At 41.5% G+C, this 20,402-nt stretch overlaps 1 protein-coding gene across 1 annotated transcript; it reads left to right on the top strand.

Moving 5' to 3' along the window:
• Positions 1 to 2,115: 2,115 nt before the first annotated feature.
• Positions 2,116 to 16,506, top strand: LOC138096912 (zinc finger protein 665-like). The gene is made up of 3 exons (XM_068993150.1): positions 2,116 to 2,187; positions 4,054 to 4,180; positions 14,165 to 16,506. Exons 1-3 carry the CDS (start codon positions 2,116 to 2,118, stop codon positions 16,504 to 16,506), a joined length of 2,541 nt encoding a protein of 846 aa, XP_068849251.1.
• Positions 16,507 to 20,402: the final 3,896 nt, after the last annotated feature.

Genomic DNA, 20,402 nt, shown 5'->3' with positions numbered 1-20,402 from the left:
CCTCGCCCCAGGAATGTGCACAGGCTGCAGATGCTTCCAATCTGGACCCTGCATTGAGCATCAGGGCTCTTAGTCTCCACTTCTGAGACTGAGATCAAGCCCTGGGGGAGGGAAGGGCGCTCTGCTCTGAGTGGGGCTGGACCAGGGCCTGCTGTGTGACCTGAAGGGCATCGTGGGGTGAGCGGAGGTGCCCCCTGCTGCTGTGTACATGAGGCCTCACCAGGAGGGGAGTGTGATCCGAGGGAAAGTGTGGAAAAGTCCCGTGTTGGACTCTATGCTGGAGTTGACTGTCGTGAGTCCCTCCTGAGACAGTGGGCACAGAGGACTGTCCGTTCCACATGGTGAGGGCTTCCCTGTGTGTGTGGTTGGGGCTCAGGAGGGTGATGTGTTGCCCCTAAGCATTAAATACCATATTTTCCACCTTCATGACGCTCCTTTGAAGACTCATGTTACCTGAGGAATAAGCCCAGAAAAGGAGGAAGGTGAAAGAAAACGTGTCAGGAATGGCTCTTTCTCAGGTAAGGTCATATTCTCAACAAATTCTCAATCTGTCCTGCCTGAAATACCCATTTTTCGACTCGCTAATCTTGTCTGACTCTGCAGTGCCTTGTCTGACTCCTGTACATGCACACTCACCTGGGACCTTCCCTCAGGGTCTGTGGCCCTCACTTAGATCCTGTCTCCCCATGACCCGGTGACCTGGCCCTTGAGAGGAAGCTCCCCTGGGCACCAGTTGGGCAGGGCTTCTCACCCACGGGTTGGAGACGGGATCTCAGTGCTGTTGGGCAGCAGGGATTGCTTAGGGCCCATCTGGATGCACTGACTGCTCTCTGTCAACGAGGGTAAAGAAGTTGCATGTAGATGCGAGGTATTAAAATGCATAATATGTGCCAAAATCTGAAAAAGAGTCCAATGAGGGAAAATCAGTCCTTTTTATAGCACATTTAAAACTAAGTGAGGACCTCCTTGAAAATCTTAAATGTTTCGGAGTGAAATGAAAAGTTCAGAAAGAGACTCAGGGCTAGAGAGTGTCTCATTACAGCATCTAATTTAAACTGTGAAATATAGTTTGCTAATTATTTATTCTTCCTTTTTGGCCGTATGATGCAGCTTGCAGGGTCTTAGTTCCTTGAGGAGGACTTGAACCTGAAACCCTGTGGTGTAACTGCAATCTTAAACCCTGGACTGATAGGGAATTCCCCCAACTTTCCTAACCTTGATGCAATATTTGGTCATGGAATGAAAAGATAAACCTTGGATTTTGTTAATAACTACATATCTAACATTAAGAATAAGACAATATTACTATATTTAAATATACTTCTCTGCTGTATTGGCTCTTCTTTGCTTCACTGGCTTTATCTAGTTCTGGTGAGTGATGACCACTTTCTAGTTGTAGTATGTGGGCTCCTCATTACGGTGGCTTCTCTTTTCTTGCAGCCCAGGCTCTAGAACATGCTGGCTTCAGTAGTTTCACCTGCTGGCCTCTAGAGCTCTGGCTCGGAAATTGAGGCTCACAGGCTTAGATGCCCCTTGGCATGCGAAATCTTACCAACCAGGGATCAAACCTGTGTCTCTTGCACTGCCCAGTGGATTCTTTACCACTGAGCCTCCAGAAAAGCCCTCATATTTTTAAATACAGCTATTATATACAGATTAGAATAAATCTTCTGCATATTACTTTCTGCTTGTATTTTCATTTTTTTAAACTAGTATACTGAGCGACTGAACTGAACTGAACTGAAGATAATGTTGAGGACTCCCCTGGTAGTACAGTGTGGATAAGAATGTGCCTGCCAATGTATGGTGCACGGGTCCCATCCCAGGTCCAGGAAGATGCCTCAGAGCAATGACGCCCAGGCACCACAACTACTGAGCGTGAGTTCTGGAGCCCGGGAGCCATAACTACTGAAATCCACACACTCTAGAGTCTGTGCTCCAGAACAAGAGAAACCACTGTAATGAGAAGCCCGTACACTGCAGCTGCAAATTCAGAAAGCCTGCCCACAGCAGCTCAGCAAAGACTCAGCAAAACCAAAGTAAATAACTTAAAAAAGACATAGAATGAAGACAAACTACGGTAATACAAATTGATGCATTTTTAATGTCCCAAAGATGCAGAAATACCGGTGCATAAAAGAAAATGCGAGTATCATCCCAAAAGGTGTCAAAAGGCGTCGCCTTAGAGTAGGAAAATGGCCACCCACTCCAGTATTCTTGCCTGAAAATCCCACGAACAGAGGAGCATGGCGGGCTACCATGAGGTCGCAAAGATCTGACACAACTAAGCAACTAAGGAGCAGCAACCTCCACACACAGCAGAGTGAGCTCTGAAAAACAAATCTAAATCTCTGATTTACCTCCTGCAGATTCTTTGGTGACTTCCAGTTACTTTTGGAATAAAGCCCTAAATCCAAAGACCTTGTAGAAAGCAGCCTCTACCTGGCATTACCCCTCTTCGTTCCCTGTGTCCCAGTTAGATTGGCTGACTTTCTGTTCACTAAATACCTTCCTGCCTCAGAGCCAGCACTCAGGCTGTTCTCTCTGCTTGCAACACTCTTCCATTTCCCACCTTGCCAATCCTAAGTGTTTCTTCCTCATGGAGACCTTGTGTGATTTCTTGATGTATGTCAAGACTTTCCGATAAATCTTCTCTTAGCACTAGGCCTGTTTCAGAGCACAGGTTGCAATAGTATCTTTAAAATTACGGATGTAATTGGGTGGCTGGCTGCTAGACTGTAAGCTCCATTATGTTCACTGCTGTCTTCCCAGTTTGGGGCCCATGTTGACACTCAGTAAATTTGGATGGAAAGAAAAAATAGACAGGTCTTCCTTGTTTTAACCAGTTGTGTGTTTACATTTGCATGTGTGAGTGCATGGATCTGTAATTCCATGGTTTTATTACAGAACTTCATCTCATAAACATGTTTTGTGCTTTGTAACAGTTGAAATTGTGTCTTAAGTGTTTTCCATGCCATTTTTTTTCTACCTCATCACGTGAATGATGGAAACAGTAGTAAGAGTATTGACATTGTGTGGTTGGTGGGAAGAGCGAGTGACCCTGTACAGTGACCATTTATCCTATAGTCGTGTCCGACTCTTTGTGACCCAATGGGCCATAACCCTTCAGGCTCCTCTGTCCCTGGAACTCTCCAGGCAAGAATGTGGGAGTGGGTTGCCATGCCCTCCTCCAGGGGGATCTTCCTCCCGGAGATATCAACACCATGTCCCCTGCATTGCAGGCGGATTCTTTACCGCTGAGCCTCAGGGCAACCCAGATACCTACATATGATACTGCATATTATAGTGTTCCCTGTGCATTCAGAAGGAGGAAGATAGTAAATTAATTTGTGAATATTTTTCTGCCCATGTATCATGTCTGTCTTTCCGTGGCTGACAAAAGATCTGGGATTCTACATCTCCATTGCACTTCAGCTTTCTTGAGCTTGTTTCAGGTATTCTCTGGGATCTCTGTCATGCACTTTGCTGCTCTGGTACTTAAGTTGTCAGTCCCAACTACCTGACCTCAGGTGCTGTTGCCTCATTTCTTAATTGTTTGATGTGCATGAATTCATAGAATGACAGTTTTCTCTGCAGTCAGATGGACCCAGATCTTTCTCTGATGTGCTGTTATGTTGATGATAAGTTCATCTGTGTAAAGTCTTTAGAGTAATGCTTAGTGTGTAGGAAGTGTTGAGACACCTGTCATCAGTGAGATGATGTTATAATCAAAACAATGTGTGTTCTTTAAAGCCGCTGGGACTTTGTCGTCTCTGAAGACACCAGTCTTGTAACTCATCTAGATAATGAATGTCCCTCAGTGTGTATAGTGTAACACTTCTGCATAGAAAACTCACTGATTGAATTTATTTGTATATTCTACATGTATTGTCCATACAAGTGACAAATTCATGTTGATTGGAAGATGTCATAGTCTTATGAAACAACAGGAAAATTACCTGAATTGATCGTTACCCCTCTAACCTCTTCTCAGTTTGTATGAAAATAAGAATCCTCCCGAGAGCCTGTTAGTGAACTGTGCTTTCGTTTCAGACACAGTTGACCATTGAGGATGTGGACATCAAGTTCACTCCAGAGGAATGGGAATGCCTTGACCCTGCTCAGAGGGCCTTGTACCGGGACGTGATGGTGGAGACCTACAAGAACCTGCTGTCTGTGGGTGAGGATCACTTCCCTGTGAAGTTGGATTCTGGTTTGGGGTATCTCTGCATTTTCCCTCTGTGTCTCTTGGGAGCCCTTGTTTTGCTTGACTGAGTTCATAGCCTCGTGCTTTCTTCAGGTGATCTGCCCACCATGTGATACACAAGTTTCTACACAGCTTCAGTATTTATAAAGCTGATTTCAAAGTTTAAAAAATCCAATTCCCTGTTTTCTACTCCTGTGTTTTTGGTTCAGTAGTTCTTGGAAAGGAACTAGATACATGGATGCCTGTGTGCTCAGTTGGTACAGTTGTGCATGACTCTGCAACCCAGTGGACTGTAGCCCACCAGGCTCCTCTATCCATGGGATTCTCCTGGCAAGAGTACTGGAGTAGGTTCCCATGCCCTCGTCCAGGGGGCTCTTCACCCACAGGGGTCGAAGCCGTGTCTCCTTTGTGGCAGGTGGATACTTTACCTTTGAGCCCCGGGGAAACCCAGGTATCTGCATATTATACTGTTTCCTGTGCTTTCAGAAGGACGCAGATAGTAAATTAATTTGTGAATATTTTTCTGTCCGTCTGTAATGTCCATCACTTCTTGGCTGACAAAACAGGTGGGATTCTACACCTGGCAATGCAGAAGGCACAGGGTCTAGGTCCTTTCTAAAGGAGACCTCTGAGCTTGCTTCTAGTCTGACTGGACACTGCCCTGACTGTGAGTGCCCTGACTGCCTATTGTGAGTGCGAGGCTTGCAGTACCAGAGATAAGATAGGGGACAAATCTTGAGGTTTTTGAGCCCTTGGAGGGACCCTGGCCTACTTAGCTGCAGGCTTAGCAACATTATAAGTTTTGTAAGACAAAGAATAATATTAACATGCAACCAGAGCTGCTGTTTGCTCACAGATTGCTGATGATATCAATTAGCGTTCTGGGATTATAAGGGGGAACCCCAAACTGCAATCTTTGAAGTCTCACCCATGACCATAACATGCTGCCTGGGACTTTTTCCCCACTGGGTCTCCCGATGGGCTGTGGCCCAGGAGTTCCCCGTGCTGTTTGAGTCTGGATGTTGGTCAGAACCCAATTTGGTGATGTATCTTCTGCTGTTTCTACTTTTCTTTTATTGTTAGCATATTGAAAGTCAGCTCAATAATTCTATAATAAGTATTTGTATTATTTACTTCTACAGAACAAGTGGCTTATTTTGTTAACAAATCTTTGAACTTGAGATAAAAGTGACAACGTTTGGGAAAACTTTAATTGGCCCTGTGAGCAGTATTTGTGAGAAAAATACCACTCTGTAAGAAGAATGAGGTTAAGGTTGATGAAGTTTTTATTCCCTAATAGGAAGATTTGCATTACTACTAGTTAGCTGATACATGGGATGTCTTCCCTGGATGGTGTGAGAATTGGAAGCTTAAATTAAAGAGGGCTGTACCCTTAGAAGTTACTGAATATTTGTGACTCTCACCTGTTGAGAAAGACTCTTGCCCTGCTGGGTGAGAGGCTGGATCCTTCTATCTCCTACCGTAAGGTACATAAAATCAAAGGGAAACTCGCTCAGTCATGTCGGAATCTTTGCGACCCCATGGACTATAGAGCCCATGGAATTCTCCAAGCCAGAATTCTGCAGTGAGTAGCCTTTCCCTTCTTCAGGGGATCTTCCCAACCCAGGGATTGAACCCAGGTCTCCCTTTCATTGCTGGAGGATTCTTTACCAGCTGAGCCACCAGGGAAGTACAGGAGGTACATAAAGCGATCTTAAAATTGTCTGAAGGGAAGTTACAACTGGAAACAGAATTATGCAATTAGTGACAATGGTTGTCCATATTACAATGTCAAATTATATATTAGCTGATCAAATTCTCACTTTTTAAGTGGGCTCTCTCCTGCGCTGGCCCACGTCTCTTAACAGTGTCCCCCACTGTCTTTCTGTCTTCATTATCTTTGTCCTGTTGTGGCCTTTCACCCCTCCCATCCCTCTGTCTCCCTCTCCATCAGCTAGTCCCCTTCTAACTTCCCCTGTCTCTCAGTGGGGAAGGGGAGCCCAACTTCCCCCACTCCTGCCCCCACTCTAGCAAATTTCGTTTCCCCTTCAGATTCTTCTGATCAAGTGAAGACGCCCATTTCCCCAGATGGACAATGTATAATTTTCATCATCCATCTGCCCTGGTTAATCACAGTCAATTTGAGCACTGTTTGCTCTGTATTTTAGATATAAAACTGTGACTATTGAAAGGGAAGGTAAGTTTTTTGACACAAGGATTGCTGTGATATTCTTTAGACTCTGGAGAAAACTGGTTAAAATGATTTTTCCTTTATTTTTTTGAAAGTGCAAAACTATTTCTTTTTGCATATGGAATAAAAACAGCTAGCTTCTTAAAATCCCTGCCTGCAGAAAGGCTTGAAGTTAACATTTACCAGGGATCCCAGATGACTCTAGTGGTAAAGAAGCTGCCTGCCAGTGTGGGAGACACAGGAGATGTGGGTTCCATTGCTGGCTTCTGAAGATCCCCTGGAGGAGGATACCAACTCCAGTAGAGTCAGAGAGACATTTTAAATCTGTCTGGATTTATGCATGTCTCAGAATGTGACTTTGATTTTGAATAATATTGCTGAGATTTATTTGTAAATGAGCTCTTACTCAATTGGCTTTAAAAGAAAGGAAGCACTTGGGCTTTGCTGGTGTCTCAATGGTAAAGAATCTACCTGCCAGTGCAAAAGGCAGGTTTGATCCCTGGTCCAGGGAGACTCCACATACCACAGAGCAGCTAAGTCCATACATCACCACTACTGAAGCTCACGTGCTCTAGAGCTCGTGGTCCACAAGAGAAGTAGCTACAATGAGAAGCTCATTCACCACAACTAGAGAGTAGTTCCCGCTTGACACAACGAGAGAAAGCCAGAGCAGTCATGATGACCCAGTGAAGCCAAAAATAATAAATGAATTTTTCTTAAAAAACAGTAAGTGCATACAAATCAATTAGAAGGGAAATTAATCTAAATGAATTTCAGGTTCATGTGAAATGGGAAATATTCAATATTAAATACCTAGTATTAATGTTTGCTCATCTAGTTAAGACTTCTCTTGAGTCATCCACATTGTGTAATACTTCTGTTGTATTACATAGAGAGATTTAGGACTATTGATGAATATGTTTGGTGCTACCCTGAGATGCTCTCTATAAGAAAGCAAATATTTTTAGAAGTTATCAGTAGTATTTATGTTCACTAATACAGAAAATGCAATATAAGCACAGTTCATGGTTGCTTAAGGAAAGTAGAGTGTGTTTTCAGTGAAAGAGGTGTGAGAAATGAAATTGAGTTGGATGCTCATAGCAATGAGTGGAAGTGAGTGGAAGCTGGAAGCAAGGTCTTTGTTTCCCAGACCAAGAGTCCTGACCATTGGACCACAGCAGCCAATAATTAGGACTAAGGTCCCTAGTCTTGCCTGCCTAGTCAAGAAAGAATTCAGATGAAGAGGCACAAGGTAAAGAGTAAAGGAAAATGTTTATTGAATGGAAAAGTACATGCAGAAAGGCGTATGGGGCTAGCTCAGAGAGAGAGCCCCACCTTTGGTAAGTGTCAATTCTTTTTAAAGGTACAGTTTTCCAGGTGTTCGTGTCCCCTCTGGCCAGTCACCTTCCTTTGTCCCCTCTGGTTAATTTGTCTCAGGGCCCTCCCCTGGTGTGTGAACGCACACCCTAACCAAGCTGTATCTCGAAGTGAAGTCTTCTGGGAGAAGCAAGACTCTTTATGGCCTGAATTATGCTCTGACTGACCTCAAGCAACCTTTCTGCACATGTGTAGTGTCTCCGTTAATAGACAGGGTTTTTTCCTTTGTCCTTGCCGAGATTATTCCCTTGAGGTAAGAGACAAAGACTGGTTATTTACCTTGTATTTTTTGGCTATAGATTCCTCAACTGGAGCCCATCTATCTCTTATCTCAGGGAATGCAGAGAGAAGAGTGACTGATTGTAGATTTCCAATCTGGAGCCCATCTGTCTCCTACGTAAAAATGACATTTTATTAGGGAAAAAGAAATTCAGTCTGACTTACAGGTGGCTGTTTACAAATGAAAAAAGTGATTTTTAATATAAGGAGAGAGGTTTATGGAAAGTGGGCCCCAAGAAAAGAGGTCCCAAAGGGTAGGTCTTTCTATGATCTGTAGCAGTGTGTCATTTGACTTCTGTCAGTGTTGTTGCTTGATTTTGGGGAGCATGTGATGAGGTGTTTCAAAGGGATCTAATTCCTCTTTGTCCCCCTTCTGTGCTGGATTCCATGGGATGTCCACTCTTTGGTCCATGTAGAGCAATGGTAACACTTCCAGAGCTGCAATCCCTGGAGCCAGCCTGGTTCTCTTCCTATTTGCTGCACTTGGGAGACCTCACTGGAAGAAGGAAAGAGAATGGCCAATCTTTGATTGCATTTGGTGTCTCAGATCCTACACAGAGCTGCCTTCAACCTGTCTTCCTGTTCAGAACCCTCAGCTATTCCTGTTGTTACTGGTTTTACCACAACCTTCAGGAATGTGTGTAACAGGAATGTGGTTTGGATCTTCTGTGATTGTAACTCAGGAAGCCTGTAAGGACAGTGGACTCTGAGATCTTCTCTTCGATCCCGTCTTGCATATATGAATCAGGCTCCAGGTTCCTTCCGTCCATGCTCATACTGTAAAAATGACCCATGCTCATCCACTGAACCACATTTTCAGACACGACTTCTATTGATATGTAGAGGGGTGGTACTTGGGAAACCATTTATAGGTGAGATGGCTGAGTAAGGCCATTAGTTACCCAGATCAGTTCTTGTGTCTCACTTGACCTTATCTTTTTAAAGTCCTGAAGTTTGTTGTAACCTTTTGTAATCTGTTCTGCCCAAGTGGGCCCTGGTGGTTAGGAACATGTATGAATCTGTAGGTCTGGGTTTCACTCCTGCTTTGCTCTTTACTTTCATGTGCCATGGAGTTATGTTCATGAACCCTGGGAATCTACTACCTTTATTTGAAAAATTGAGGTAATTCATGCTTTTATGTGTCGTAGAATTTTGACTGTTTTATTGAAAAGGTCAGAAGTTAACTTTTTTTTGTTTTCCTGAACCATGTGGTGCCGGGAACCAGCACAGGAGATCCCAGTCACGCGGAGAGACCTGGCGGGCAAGGCAAGTCAGGTCTCGAGGGACAACCCCAAAACCAGAATCTGTCTGTCTTATTATTTCATGACTTTCACCAGCTCCTCTGACATTAACAGGGGGCTATCCATGCCCACCTTTTCTAGAAAAAGTTAACTTAGAGCTCCAGTTAATAGTCTCCTGCATATGAAAGGAATGTCTCAGCTCAAACCCATCTGATGGCTCTCTAACTTGCCTGACAGGTTTACCTGGACTTTTACAACTTATGATTGTTTACAGCCTCCCAACCGCGAGAGGCATGGGAAGCTTAAAACATCTTAAAGATATAGAGCCTTTTAAAGAGCAAAAAATTATATTGGTGAAGGGTTTCATTGTTGAGTTAATGATTGCTGCCAGGCCTCCATATCCTTTATCTTTTAGGCATCTGGAAAGATATTAATCAATGTAATTGGGATGTAGAAAAAGGAATATAGTAGTTTTGATGTTAGCAGTAGACTTTTGAGTTAATGAATTTTCTCTTTGTTATAAATCATTGTACTCCTCTTTCTTTGTTATAAATCATTGTATCCTTGCTATGTAAGAATGTAACTTTATTTAGTGCTTTCTGAGAGTGGCACCAGACTTTGGAAAGAACAACACTTTTAGGGCAAATAAGTTTTCTGGTTGACCGACCCTTATCAGAAAAGGGCCATAAAATGCTAATAGGCCTCCTGGCCAGAAGATGAGGTAAATCACCTAAGACCTGTGTATACAGATAGGTATGCAGAGAGAAAGCCTGATCTCAGTAAGGGTCAGGGCTGCTGACCCTGCATGACTTTGTATTTTCCATTATTCTCTATGTACAGCTCAAGGTATATAAGCCCCCTGGAAAAATAAAATTTTGGGTCTCACCTCATCATTGCTTGGCTCCCCCGTGTCAATTCTCTTTTTCTTTCTTTCTCTCTCTTAATCTCTTTTTCAGGCTGATCGCTTGGAGCGCAGGGGCGCGCTGTGTTCACTTCTCTGCCTGGGCTTCTAAGACCCACGCGAGAGGGAGCCCAAGGTGGAGCGCCCTCCACTATTCAGGCGGGCACCTGTGGCCTACGTGAATGGTGTAAGTCCCTTGTCTTGGGACTTTATTGGCTTTCTGTGTAAACCAAAGAATATCAGCCTCTTTCTCTCCTCTATTTTCTTAACTGCAACATTCTTTCTTATCTCTCTATATATCTCTAAAAAATCCTTATTTCCTTCTATATCTCTAAATAAATAAATCTCTCATCACCAATGCCTTCCATGCTTAGGATACCCTGGATCCAACCAGGGCTGGTCCCCGGTAATGTGGGAGGCGGGATCTTAGTTCTCGACTCAGAGATGGAATCTGTACCCCCTACAATGTAATCATGTAATGGTATCCACTAGACCATCAGGAAATTTGCCTCAAAGGTTCAGTTCAGTTCAGTCGCTCAGTCGGGTCCCACTCTTTGTGACCCCATGAATCACAGCACGCCAGGCCTCCCTGTCCATCACCTTCTCCCGGAGTTCACCCAGACTTGCATCCATCGAGTCAGTGATGCCATCCAGCCATCTCATCCTCCATCGTCCCCTTTTTCTCCTGCCCCCAATTCCTCTCAGTATGAAAGTCTTTTCCAGTGAGTCAACTCTACATGAGGTGGCCAAAGTACTTGAGTTTCAGCTTTAGCATCCTTCCTTCCAAAGAAATCCCAGGGCTGATTTCCTTCAGAATGGACTGGTTGGATCTCCTTGCAGTCCAAGGGACTCTCAAGAGTCTTCTCCAACACTACAGTTCAAAAGCATCAATTCTTTGGCGCTCACCCTTCTTCACAGTCCAACTCTCACATCCATACATGACCACTGGAAAAACCATAGCCTTGACTAGATGGACCTTAGTCGGCCAAGTAATGTCTTTGCTTTTGAATATGCTATCTAAGTTGGTCATAACTTTTCTTCCAAGGAGTAAGCGTCTTTTAATGTCGTGGCTGCAGTCACCATCTGCAGTGATTGTGGAGCCCCAAAAAATAAAGTCTGACACTGTTTCCCCATCTATTTCCCATGAAGTGATGGGACCGGATGCCATGATCTTCGTTTTCTGAATGTTGAGCTATAAGCCAACTTTTTCACTCTCCTCTTTCACTTTCATCAAGAGGCTTTTTAGTTCCTCTTCACTTTCTGCCATAAGGGTGGTGTCATCTGCATATCTGAGGTTATTGATATTTTTCCCGGCAATCTTGATTCCAGCTTGTGTTTCTTCCAGTCCAGCGTTTCTCATGATGTACTCTGCATAGATGTTAAATAAGCAGGGTGACGATATACAGCCTTAACGTACTCCTTTTCCTCTTTGGAACCAGTCTGTTGTTCCATGTCCAGTTCTAACTGTTGCTTCCTGACCTGCATACAGGTTTCTCAAGAGGCAGGTCAGGTAGTCTGGTATTCCCATCTCTTTCAGAATTTTCCACAGTTTATTGTGATCCACACAGTCAAAGGCTTTGGCATAATCAATAAAGTGGAAATACATGTTTTTCTGGAACTCTTGCTTTTTCCATGATCCAGCGCATGTTGGCAATTTGATTTCTGGTTCCTCTGCCTTTTCTAAAACCAGCTTGAACATCAGGAATTTCATGGTTCATGTATTGCTGAAGCCTGGCTTGGAGAATTTTGAGCATTACTTTACTAGCATGTGAGATGAGTGCCATTGTGTGGTAGTTTGAGCATTCTTTGGCATTGCCTTTCTTTGGGATTGGAATGAAAACTGACCTTTTCCAGTCCTGTGGCCACTGCTGAGTTTTCCAAATTTGTTGGCATATTGAGTGCAGCACTTTCACAGCATCATCTTTCAGGATTTGAAATAGTTCTACTGGAATTCCATCACCTCCACTAGCTTTGTTCATAGTGATGCTTTCTAAGGCCCACTTGACTTCACATTCCAGTGTCTGGCTCTAGATGAGTGGTCACACTATCGTGATTATCCGGGTCGTGAAGATCTTTTTTATACAGTTCTTCTGTGTATTCTTGCTGCCTCTTCTTAATATCTTCTGCTTCTGTTAGGTCCATACCATTTCTGTCCTTTATCAAGCCCATCTTTGCAGGAAATGTTCCCTTGGTGTCTGTAATGTTCTTGAAGAGATCTCTAGTCTTTCCCATTCTGTTGTTTTCCTCTATTTCTTTGCATTGATCACTGAAGAAGGCTTTCTTATCTCTTCTTGGTATTCTTTGGAACTCTGCATTCAGATGCTTATATCTTTGCTTTTCTCCTTGGCTTTTCACTTCTTTTCACAGCTATTTGTAAGGCTTCCCCAGACAGCCATTTTGGTTTTTTGCATTTTTTTTCCATGGGGATGGTCTTGGTCCCTGTCTCCTGTACAGTGTCACGAACTTCATTCCATAGTTCATCAGGCACTCTATCTATCAGATCTAGGCCCTTAAATCTATTTCTCACTTCCACTGTATAATCATAAGGGATTTGATTTAGGTCATACCTGAATGGTCTAGCGGTTTTCCCTGCTTTCTTCAATTTGAGTTTGAATTTGGTAATAAGGAGTTCATGATCTAAGCCACAGTCAGCTCCTGGTCTTGTTTTTGTTGACTGTATAGAGCTTCTCCATCTTTGGCTGCAAAGAATATAATCAATCTGATTTCAGTGTTGACCATCTGGTGATGTCCATGTGTAGAGTCTTCTCTTGTGTTGTTGGAAGAGGGTGTTTGCTATGACCAGTGCATTTTCTTGGCAAAACTCTATTAGTCTTTGCTACTTTTGCTTAAGATGCATATTTACTTCATGTCATGGTTATTGTGACATGTCTCTGTCTGCATTACATCCTGTATATTGTTAGTTTACAGTTCATTCTGAAGAGTTTGTCTCTGACTCTAATTAGTAGGTTTTCAAATAAAATTCCTCTTCTATAGTGGATTCTTTACCTCTCAGCTGTAAGGAACGCCCCAAAGCTTGTTCCTTTACATGTGTCTTAGAGCCGATGAACTCAGTAAGTGAAGGATACTGTATAGATAGGCAATTGCTATACTGAGTGGCTGCTATTTAAGTAAAGATTTCATTTATTAATTCTTTGTCATTTAAAGATGACAGTCTTTATGTTTTACAAAGTATAACTCACATGAACCACTTGTTATAAAATGCCTGTATGTCTGTTTACTTATAGATTTATAAGAGGTATTTAGAAAAGTGTTCTATCTTTTTTGTAAAATTTATTTTAGGGAATTCTCTGACAGTCCAGTGGATAGGATTCAGCTCTTTCACTTCAGTGATCCTGGGTTTAATCCATGGTTAGAGAAGTAAGATCTCATAAGCACTGATGGGGAGGGGGGCTGTTTTAACAAATTCTTTATTTTCACTATGCAGTATTTGTTGAACAGTTGTCAACTGCTGTTGATGTTTTAGAGTATTCATTAGAATGCTTCCTTTGGATTATTTTGATTCTTTTTTGCTTAGTCACTCAGTCATGTCTGACACTTTGTGGTGTCATGGACTGCCAATCTCCCCATCCATGGAATTTTTGCTATTTTTTTATCCTCAATTATGAGACAGAAGTGTGTTTATTACCAAGTAGAATGAGCTTTGAGATCATGGTGGGAAAATATCTTTTTCGTTGAGAATTGACATGGGTTTGCATACAGTGAATGTTTTGCTGATTGTCTTTCAAACTTGGGTACCCTAAAATTTTGAATTCTGTGTGATTGCTCTTTTCTTTTTTAAAGAGTTGTTTTCCAATAGTGTTCCTTATGTTTTTAAGTTCATCATTGGGGAGATTCATAATACTGTTCAGGATGGGTATGACTTTTGGTGTAATATCATGTGTTCAACAGGAAAAAATTTTTTATGAATTGTAATTAATAGGATACCTATGGTTCTTTATATCTTGTAGATGTGTCTCGTATAGATATGACCATGAAATTACAAGCAAAAGGAAACAGTGGAAAAGGAGAAATTTTTCAAAGAGTGATATTTGGGAGAGCTGAAACTTCTGAAATTAAAGATTTTTTCCTCAGGAAGATACAGGAAAATGTGGATGGTTGGGAGAGTCTGTGGACAGATAATGAAAGAAGAGACAATGGAATATCTATATCTCATAACAAAAATCTCACTGATGGAAGAGATCATCAGAGTAGAAATGATGCAGGAGATAAGCCTGTTGAAAGGCTCGGATCAAGCTTTCATGATGAATTGCAGATGCTTCCGTCTGAAGGGACAATTTTTGAATGTAGTCAAGTTGTGACGAATATCAACAGTAGCGCCTCAGTTTTGCTAATTCAGAGAACTCGTAGTGTCCGCAAAGGCAATTCTCATAAAAATGAGTGTGCTGTTATGCATCCCTCAGAACAGGCCCCAGACCCAGGAGGACACAAGAAAAAATCTTACAAAAGTAATGAGTGTGGCATAACCATTCTTCAGGACTCAGAACTCACTAGACATCAAAGAATCCATACAGGAAGATTACCATATAAAGCTGACGTATGTGGTAAGACATTTAATGATAATATGAGCCTTGCAGTTCATCAGAGAAATCGTACTGGAGAGAAAGCGTATAAATGTGATGTATGTAGCCACAACTTTAAACAGAACACAGCCTTTCAAATACATCTGAGATGTCATACTGGAGAGAGACCATATAAATGTGATGTATTTGGCCACTGCTTGAAGCACAATGCACAACTTCAAAATCATGGGAGAACTCATACTGGAGAGAAACCATATAAATGTGATGTGTGTGCAAAGGCCTTTACTTGCGAAGAAGGCCAGGCACTTCATCCGATCCTTCATACTGGAGAGAAACCATATAAATGTGATATATGTGGCCATGGCTATACTCGAAAGTCACAACTTGGAATTCATATGAAAGTTCATACTGGAGAGAAGCCATATAAATGTGATATATGTGGCCGTGGCTATACTCGAAAGTCATACCTTGGAATTCATCAGAGAGTTCATACTGGAGAGAAGCCATATAAGTGTGATCTCTGTGGACAGGCCTTTACTCGCAAAGACAGCTACACAGTTCATCAGATCCTTCATACTGGAGAGAAACCATATAAATGTGATGTGTGTGGTCGTGGCTATACTCAAAAATCACACCTTGGAATTCATCAGAGAGTTCATACTGGAGAGAAGCCATATAAGTGTGATCTCTGTGGACAGGCCTTTACTCGCAAAGAAAGCCACACAGTTCATCAGATCCTTCATACTGGAGAGAAACCATATAAATGTGATGTATGTGGTCGTGGCTATACTCGAAGCAGACAACTTGCAATGCATTGGAGACTTCATACTGGAGAGAAGCCATATAAATGTGATGTGTGCGGCCATGGCTATTCTCGAAAGTCACAACTTGTAATTCATCAGAGAATTCATACTGGAGACAGTCCTTATAAATGTGATATATGTGGCTGTGGCTTTACTGGAAAGACACAACTTAGAATTCATGGGAGGATTCATACTGAAGTGAAATCTTACAAATGTAACAGCTGTGGCAAACTTTTTTATGCACTGTCATCCTTAAATAAACATCAGGCAGTGCAAACAGATGAGAAAGCATCCAAATGTAATTTGTGTGGCAAAATGTTCACTTCCAGGTGTTACCTCTCAATTCATCAGAGAAGTCATACTGGAGAGAAACCATATAAATGTGATATATGTGGCCGTGGCTATACTCGAAAGTCACAACTTGGAATTCATCAGAGAGTTCATACTGGAGAGAAGCCATATAAATGTGATCTCTGTGGACAGGCCTTTAGTCGCAAAGACAGCTACACAGTTCATCAGATCCTTCATACTGGAGAGAAACCATATAAATGTGATGTGTGTGGTCGTGGCTATACTCAAAAATCACACCTTGGAATTCATCAGATCCTTCATACTGGAGAGAAACCATATAAATGTGATGTGTGTGGTCGTGGCTATACTCAAAAATCACACCTTGGAATTCATCAGAGAGTTCATACTGGAGAGAAGCCATATAAGTGTGATCTCTGTGGACAGGCCTTTACTCGCAAAGAAAGCCACACAGTTCATCAGATCCTTCATACTGGAGAGAAACCATATAAATGTGATGTATGTGGCCGTGGCTATACTCGAAGCAGACAACTTGCAATGCATTGGAGACTTCATACTGGAGAGAAACCATATGAATGTGATGTATGTGGCAAGGCCTTTAGTGTAAATGGAAGCCTTAGAACTCATCAGAAAATTCATACTGAAGAGAAACCATAAAAATGTGATGTATGTGGCAAGGCTTTAGGGTAAAAGGAAGCCTTACATCTCATCAGAAAATTCATACTGGATTGAAAGCATATCAATGTGATGTATATGGCAAGGTCTTTAGTTTCAAATCAACCTTAACTCTCCATCAGGCAGTTCATACAGAAGAGAAAGCACAGAAATGTATCTATGGGGCAAAGTCTTCAATTCCAGCTGTTACTTTGCAGTTCATTGGAGAACTCATATTCGAGAGATGTTTGTGGCAAGGCCTTTAGTCAAACTGCAAACCTTGCAGTTCATCGGAGAATTCATTCTGGAGAGAAAGCATATGAATGTGTTGTCTGTGGCAGGACCTTTAGTCATATTGGTAAGCTTGTAGTTTATCCAGAATTCATACTGGTGAGAAACCATGTAAATGTGTTGCATGTAGCTGATCCTTTACTTGAAGTGCACAACATGGAGTTCATCAGAGAATTAATACAGAGAGAAAACATAAATGTGATCTCAATGTTGAGGCTTGTAGTCTAAACACAAACCTTGCGGTTCATCAGAGAATTCATATTAGAGAGAAACCTTACAGTTGAAACAATGGTTACAAACTTTAGTGCTGTCAGCCTTAACGGAGAGAAAGCATAGAAATGGGATGTATGGGGCCATCGTAGGAAGCATCAGATAATTCATAGTGGAGAAAACTATTAAAAATGGAACAATTGTGAGAAGCATTTTAGTGCAACTGTAATGAGTGTGACAAAGCCTTTAATCTGAGTTCAGGCCTTATAATTCACCAGAGAATTCATACTGTATAGAAAGTGTACAGATGAAATGAATGTGGCAAAGCTTCTAGTTCATGTTCAGCCTTAACTGACCATTCGGCAGTTCATACAGTAGAAAAGCCACATAAATGGAATTTATATGACAAAGCCTGCAGTCACAAGGATCATCTGAGAATCAGTACTGCAGTGAAAACATACAAATGTAGTGACTGAAGTAAAGTATGGGAAGTTTTTGACCTTCCGAAAAATCAAACTGGAGGAAACTGCACAAATGCGGTCGATGTGGCAAAGGCTTGATTCTGTATTCAGATCTAACTAATCATCAGGTAATTAATTCTGAATTGAAATCTTACCCACGTAGTGCATGAGGTAAGTCTTTTGGATGGCATTCAGTTTTTTACAAAACACGAGAAAATGCCTACCGGCAAGTTTCCATACATTCAGAATACAGTCAATCCCTCCAGTGGAGGAAATCATGTAAATATGTGCAGCCAGGATTTAAATAACAGGCTGATGATTCCCATCATCAGAGAATTCATAATGCAAAGAAATCTTACAAATATGAGTGTGGCAAATCCTTCAGGTGGCATACAGGCCTAAAAAGACATCAGGTAACCCGTACTAGAGAGGACTTCCAAAGATAATCAGTGTGGCCAGGCTTTTTGTTTATACCTTAGGCTTCTTGAGAATATTCACACAGATAAAAACTGTATCAATGTAATAAGTGTGTTGGGTTTTTAGGCAACAATCCAAATTCAGGCTTCAGTAAAGCAGTCATTTTGCAGAGAAAGCTTACATGTGACATGAGTATGTAAAACCTTTACTCGGGGTCACATCTCACCAACCATCAGATCATCCATACTACAGAGAAGCTTACTAGTGCAGAATGTGTGGCAAGGCTTTTAGGTGCTCCCTGTATCTCTGTGTTCAGCAAATACTTTATACTTAGAAATGCAACTTTTATGGCAGTTGTCACAATTACTGCTCCCTCTTTAGGTATCTAAGAACATATATCCTGTAGATAAACCACACAAATACAATATCTGTGGAAAGAATTTTACCCAAACATCAATATTGGGAAACATTCTGGAGCAATGCTTTACAAATGCAATGGAGGTGAAGAAAGTTTCAGCTTGAGTTGAAGTATTAGACAAGACTCCATAGTAGAGAGGAGTCTTGGAATTAGATGGCGAAGGCCTTTCTGCAGGTTTCAGAGTGCACTAGACTTCAGAATATAGGTTTCAGAGAAACCACACAGAAGTAATGTACACACTAAAGTGTTAATGCAAAGATCAAAATGATGGAACCTGAGAGGGCAAGCTTACAGAAATAATGAGTTTTTTCATGAGATATTCACACCATGGGTGTGATTTATGCAGGCCAGGAACTACAGATACACGGAATTTGGAAATATATTTAAGAAAATGTATTTCCTCAAGATTTTCCCCAAGATTCATATCAGGGAGAATCCTTAGAATTGTAATGACTTTAGTAAAATTTTGGGACAGTTCTTACAACAGATCACACGAGATGATTCATTTTCAGTTCAAAATCTTAAGTTTTCCAACAATTAACCTCCTGTGTTATGGCAGTATAATTATGTTAAGTATGTTGAAACTTCATGACCTGTGGAAATGATCGCTAATCTTCAGTGTATATTTAATTACTTGAGTTTTCTTGAGAAGGTGACGTTATTTTTTATGACATTTCCACAAGGTTTGAAAACTTTTATAGCTTTCTTAGGGAGTTTCATGATGGCCTTTGCAAAGAAATCAGTAAGATGAAGGGGCAGACTTCATTAGGTGTGCTTCATTAATATCCATCTTTCATGGGTAAACAGGGACACTAAAATATCGAATTCAATGGTCTGTGAATTAGGATCAACGAGGGACAGGGAACCATGTCAAACCATGACATAACTCAGCATGCTCATTATGTTCAGGATGCCCTTCTGTACACAGGCCACCGTGGTTATAGGACTGAATGATGTACCATCTGCCTAGGCAAAGAGCAACCTGGACATTAAGGGACTTGGGCTTTTCATGGGAGGGGAGTTGACAGGTTACTGAAGACTGATCACGTGGGAGAGATTATAGCAGGGAAATGCTGGTCATCTCCCTTAACTGGCGGTTGCCGTTGCATATAAATGATTAATGGAAACTTCTTGGAAATTGAAGAAAGTGGGATCAAAAGAACCAGAAAAGTATGCGTGTGTATCTGTTTCATCACTGATTGCTGCCATTTATGTTGTACTTCTGTTTTCCTCAGAATATATCCTAAGTCTTGTGATCTAATAAAATTTATATCATTTTTCCCATAATCCTGAATGGATCATGTTTCTTCCAACAACACAGTCTGTCGCCACCTCAACTTCATAACAGAAACTAGGAAGGCACCAAAGGCTCTCCAGGTACAAAGAATGTAGAAGAATTTCTTTTCATGACGACATCAAACAATAGACAGTTTTGGAATTATATACTAATGATTTGCACTTCAGTTATTACACCACCTTCTGTCCATAACGGAACAATTATATTTCCAATGTCCGCTTGTGCCAAAATGAAGCTAATAGCATATGCCTAATTTACATGAAGTGAAAATAAGAATAGTAAATGTGCAAAAATTAGGAAATAAAAAGCTTCAGAAATAAGGTTAAAAGTGATAGCTCTTTTTGAGCTGGGAGCATTCTGAAATAAATTATATTTTGTATTCATTTGTTTTTGGTCATATAGTTGTGGCTTACAGGGTATCTCCAAAGCATGTAGGAATTTCCCAGACCAGGGATCTGTCCCATGTTTCTTATTTGGCAGGTGGATTCCGTACCACTGAGCACCAGGGAAAACCCAGAAATACTTGAGAATCCACACTATATGATGGGAATTTTTGTTTGTTTGTTTGATAAACTAGAAATTTCATATATTCAGTTCCCAATATGTTGGATCTTGTTACTTTGCAGTCACCGAAAGATCAAGGTGGAACCAAACCCAAAATTTGGTTTGGATTTTGAGACGAATCACGCCATATGTTGAACTCTTATGAGGATGTTTGTTAACTGCTGAAGCTTTCTAGTTGAAGCATTACCAAGCCTTCCAAGCTGTTCGGTTCAGTTCAGTTGCTCAGTCGTGTCCAACTTTG

Source organism: Capricornis sumatraensis, chromosome 20 (genome assembly GCF_032405125.1).
Source record: "Capricornis sumatraensis isolate serow.1 chromosome 20, serow.2, whole genome shotgun sequence".
In the NCBI taxonomy this organism is placed as follows: Eukaryota; Metazoa; Chordata; class Mammalia; order Artiodactyla; family Bovidae; genus Capricornis; species Capricornis sumatraensis.
The sequence above is the reverse complement of the archived record's forward strand: the minus strand, read 5'-3'. Positions and strand labels throughout refer to the sequence as shown.

Bases quoted from the DNA above. Each gene is read 5' to 3' on its own strand.
- LOC138096912 (XM_068993150.1), top strand. From the start codon at position 2,116: ATGCAGAAATACCGGTGCATAAAAGAAAATGCGAGTATCATCCCAAAA. The intron at 2,188-4,053 runs GTAGGAAAATGG...CTTTCGTTTCAG, and splicing joins TCAAAAGGCGTCGCCTTAGA to ACACAGTTGACCATTGAGGA. The intron at 4,181-14,164 runs GTGAGGATCACT...TATATCTTGTAG, and splicing joins CAAGAACCTGCTGTCTGTGG to ATGTGTCTCGTATAGATATG.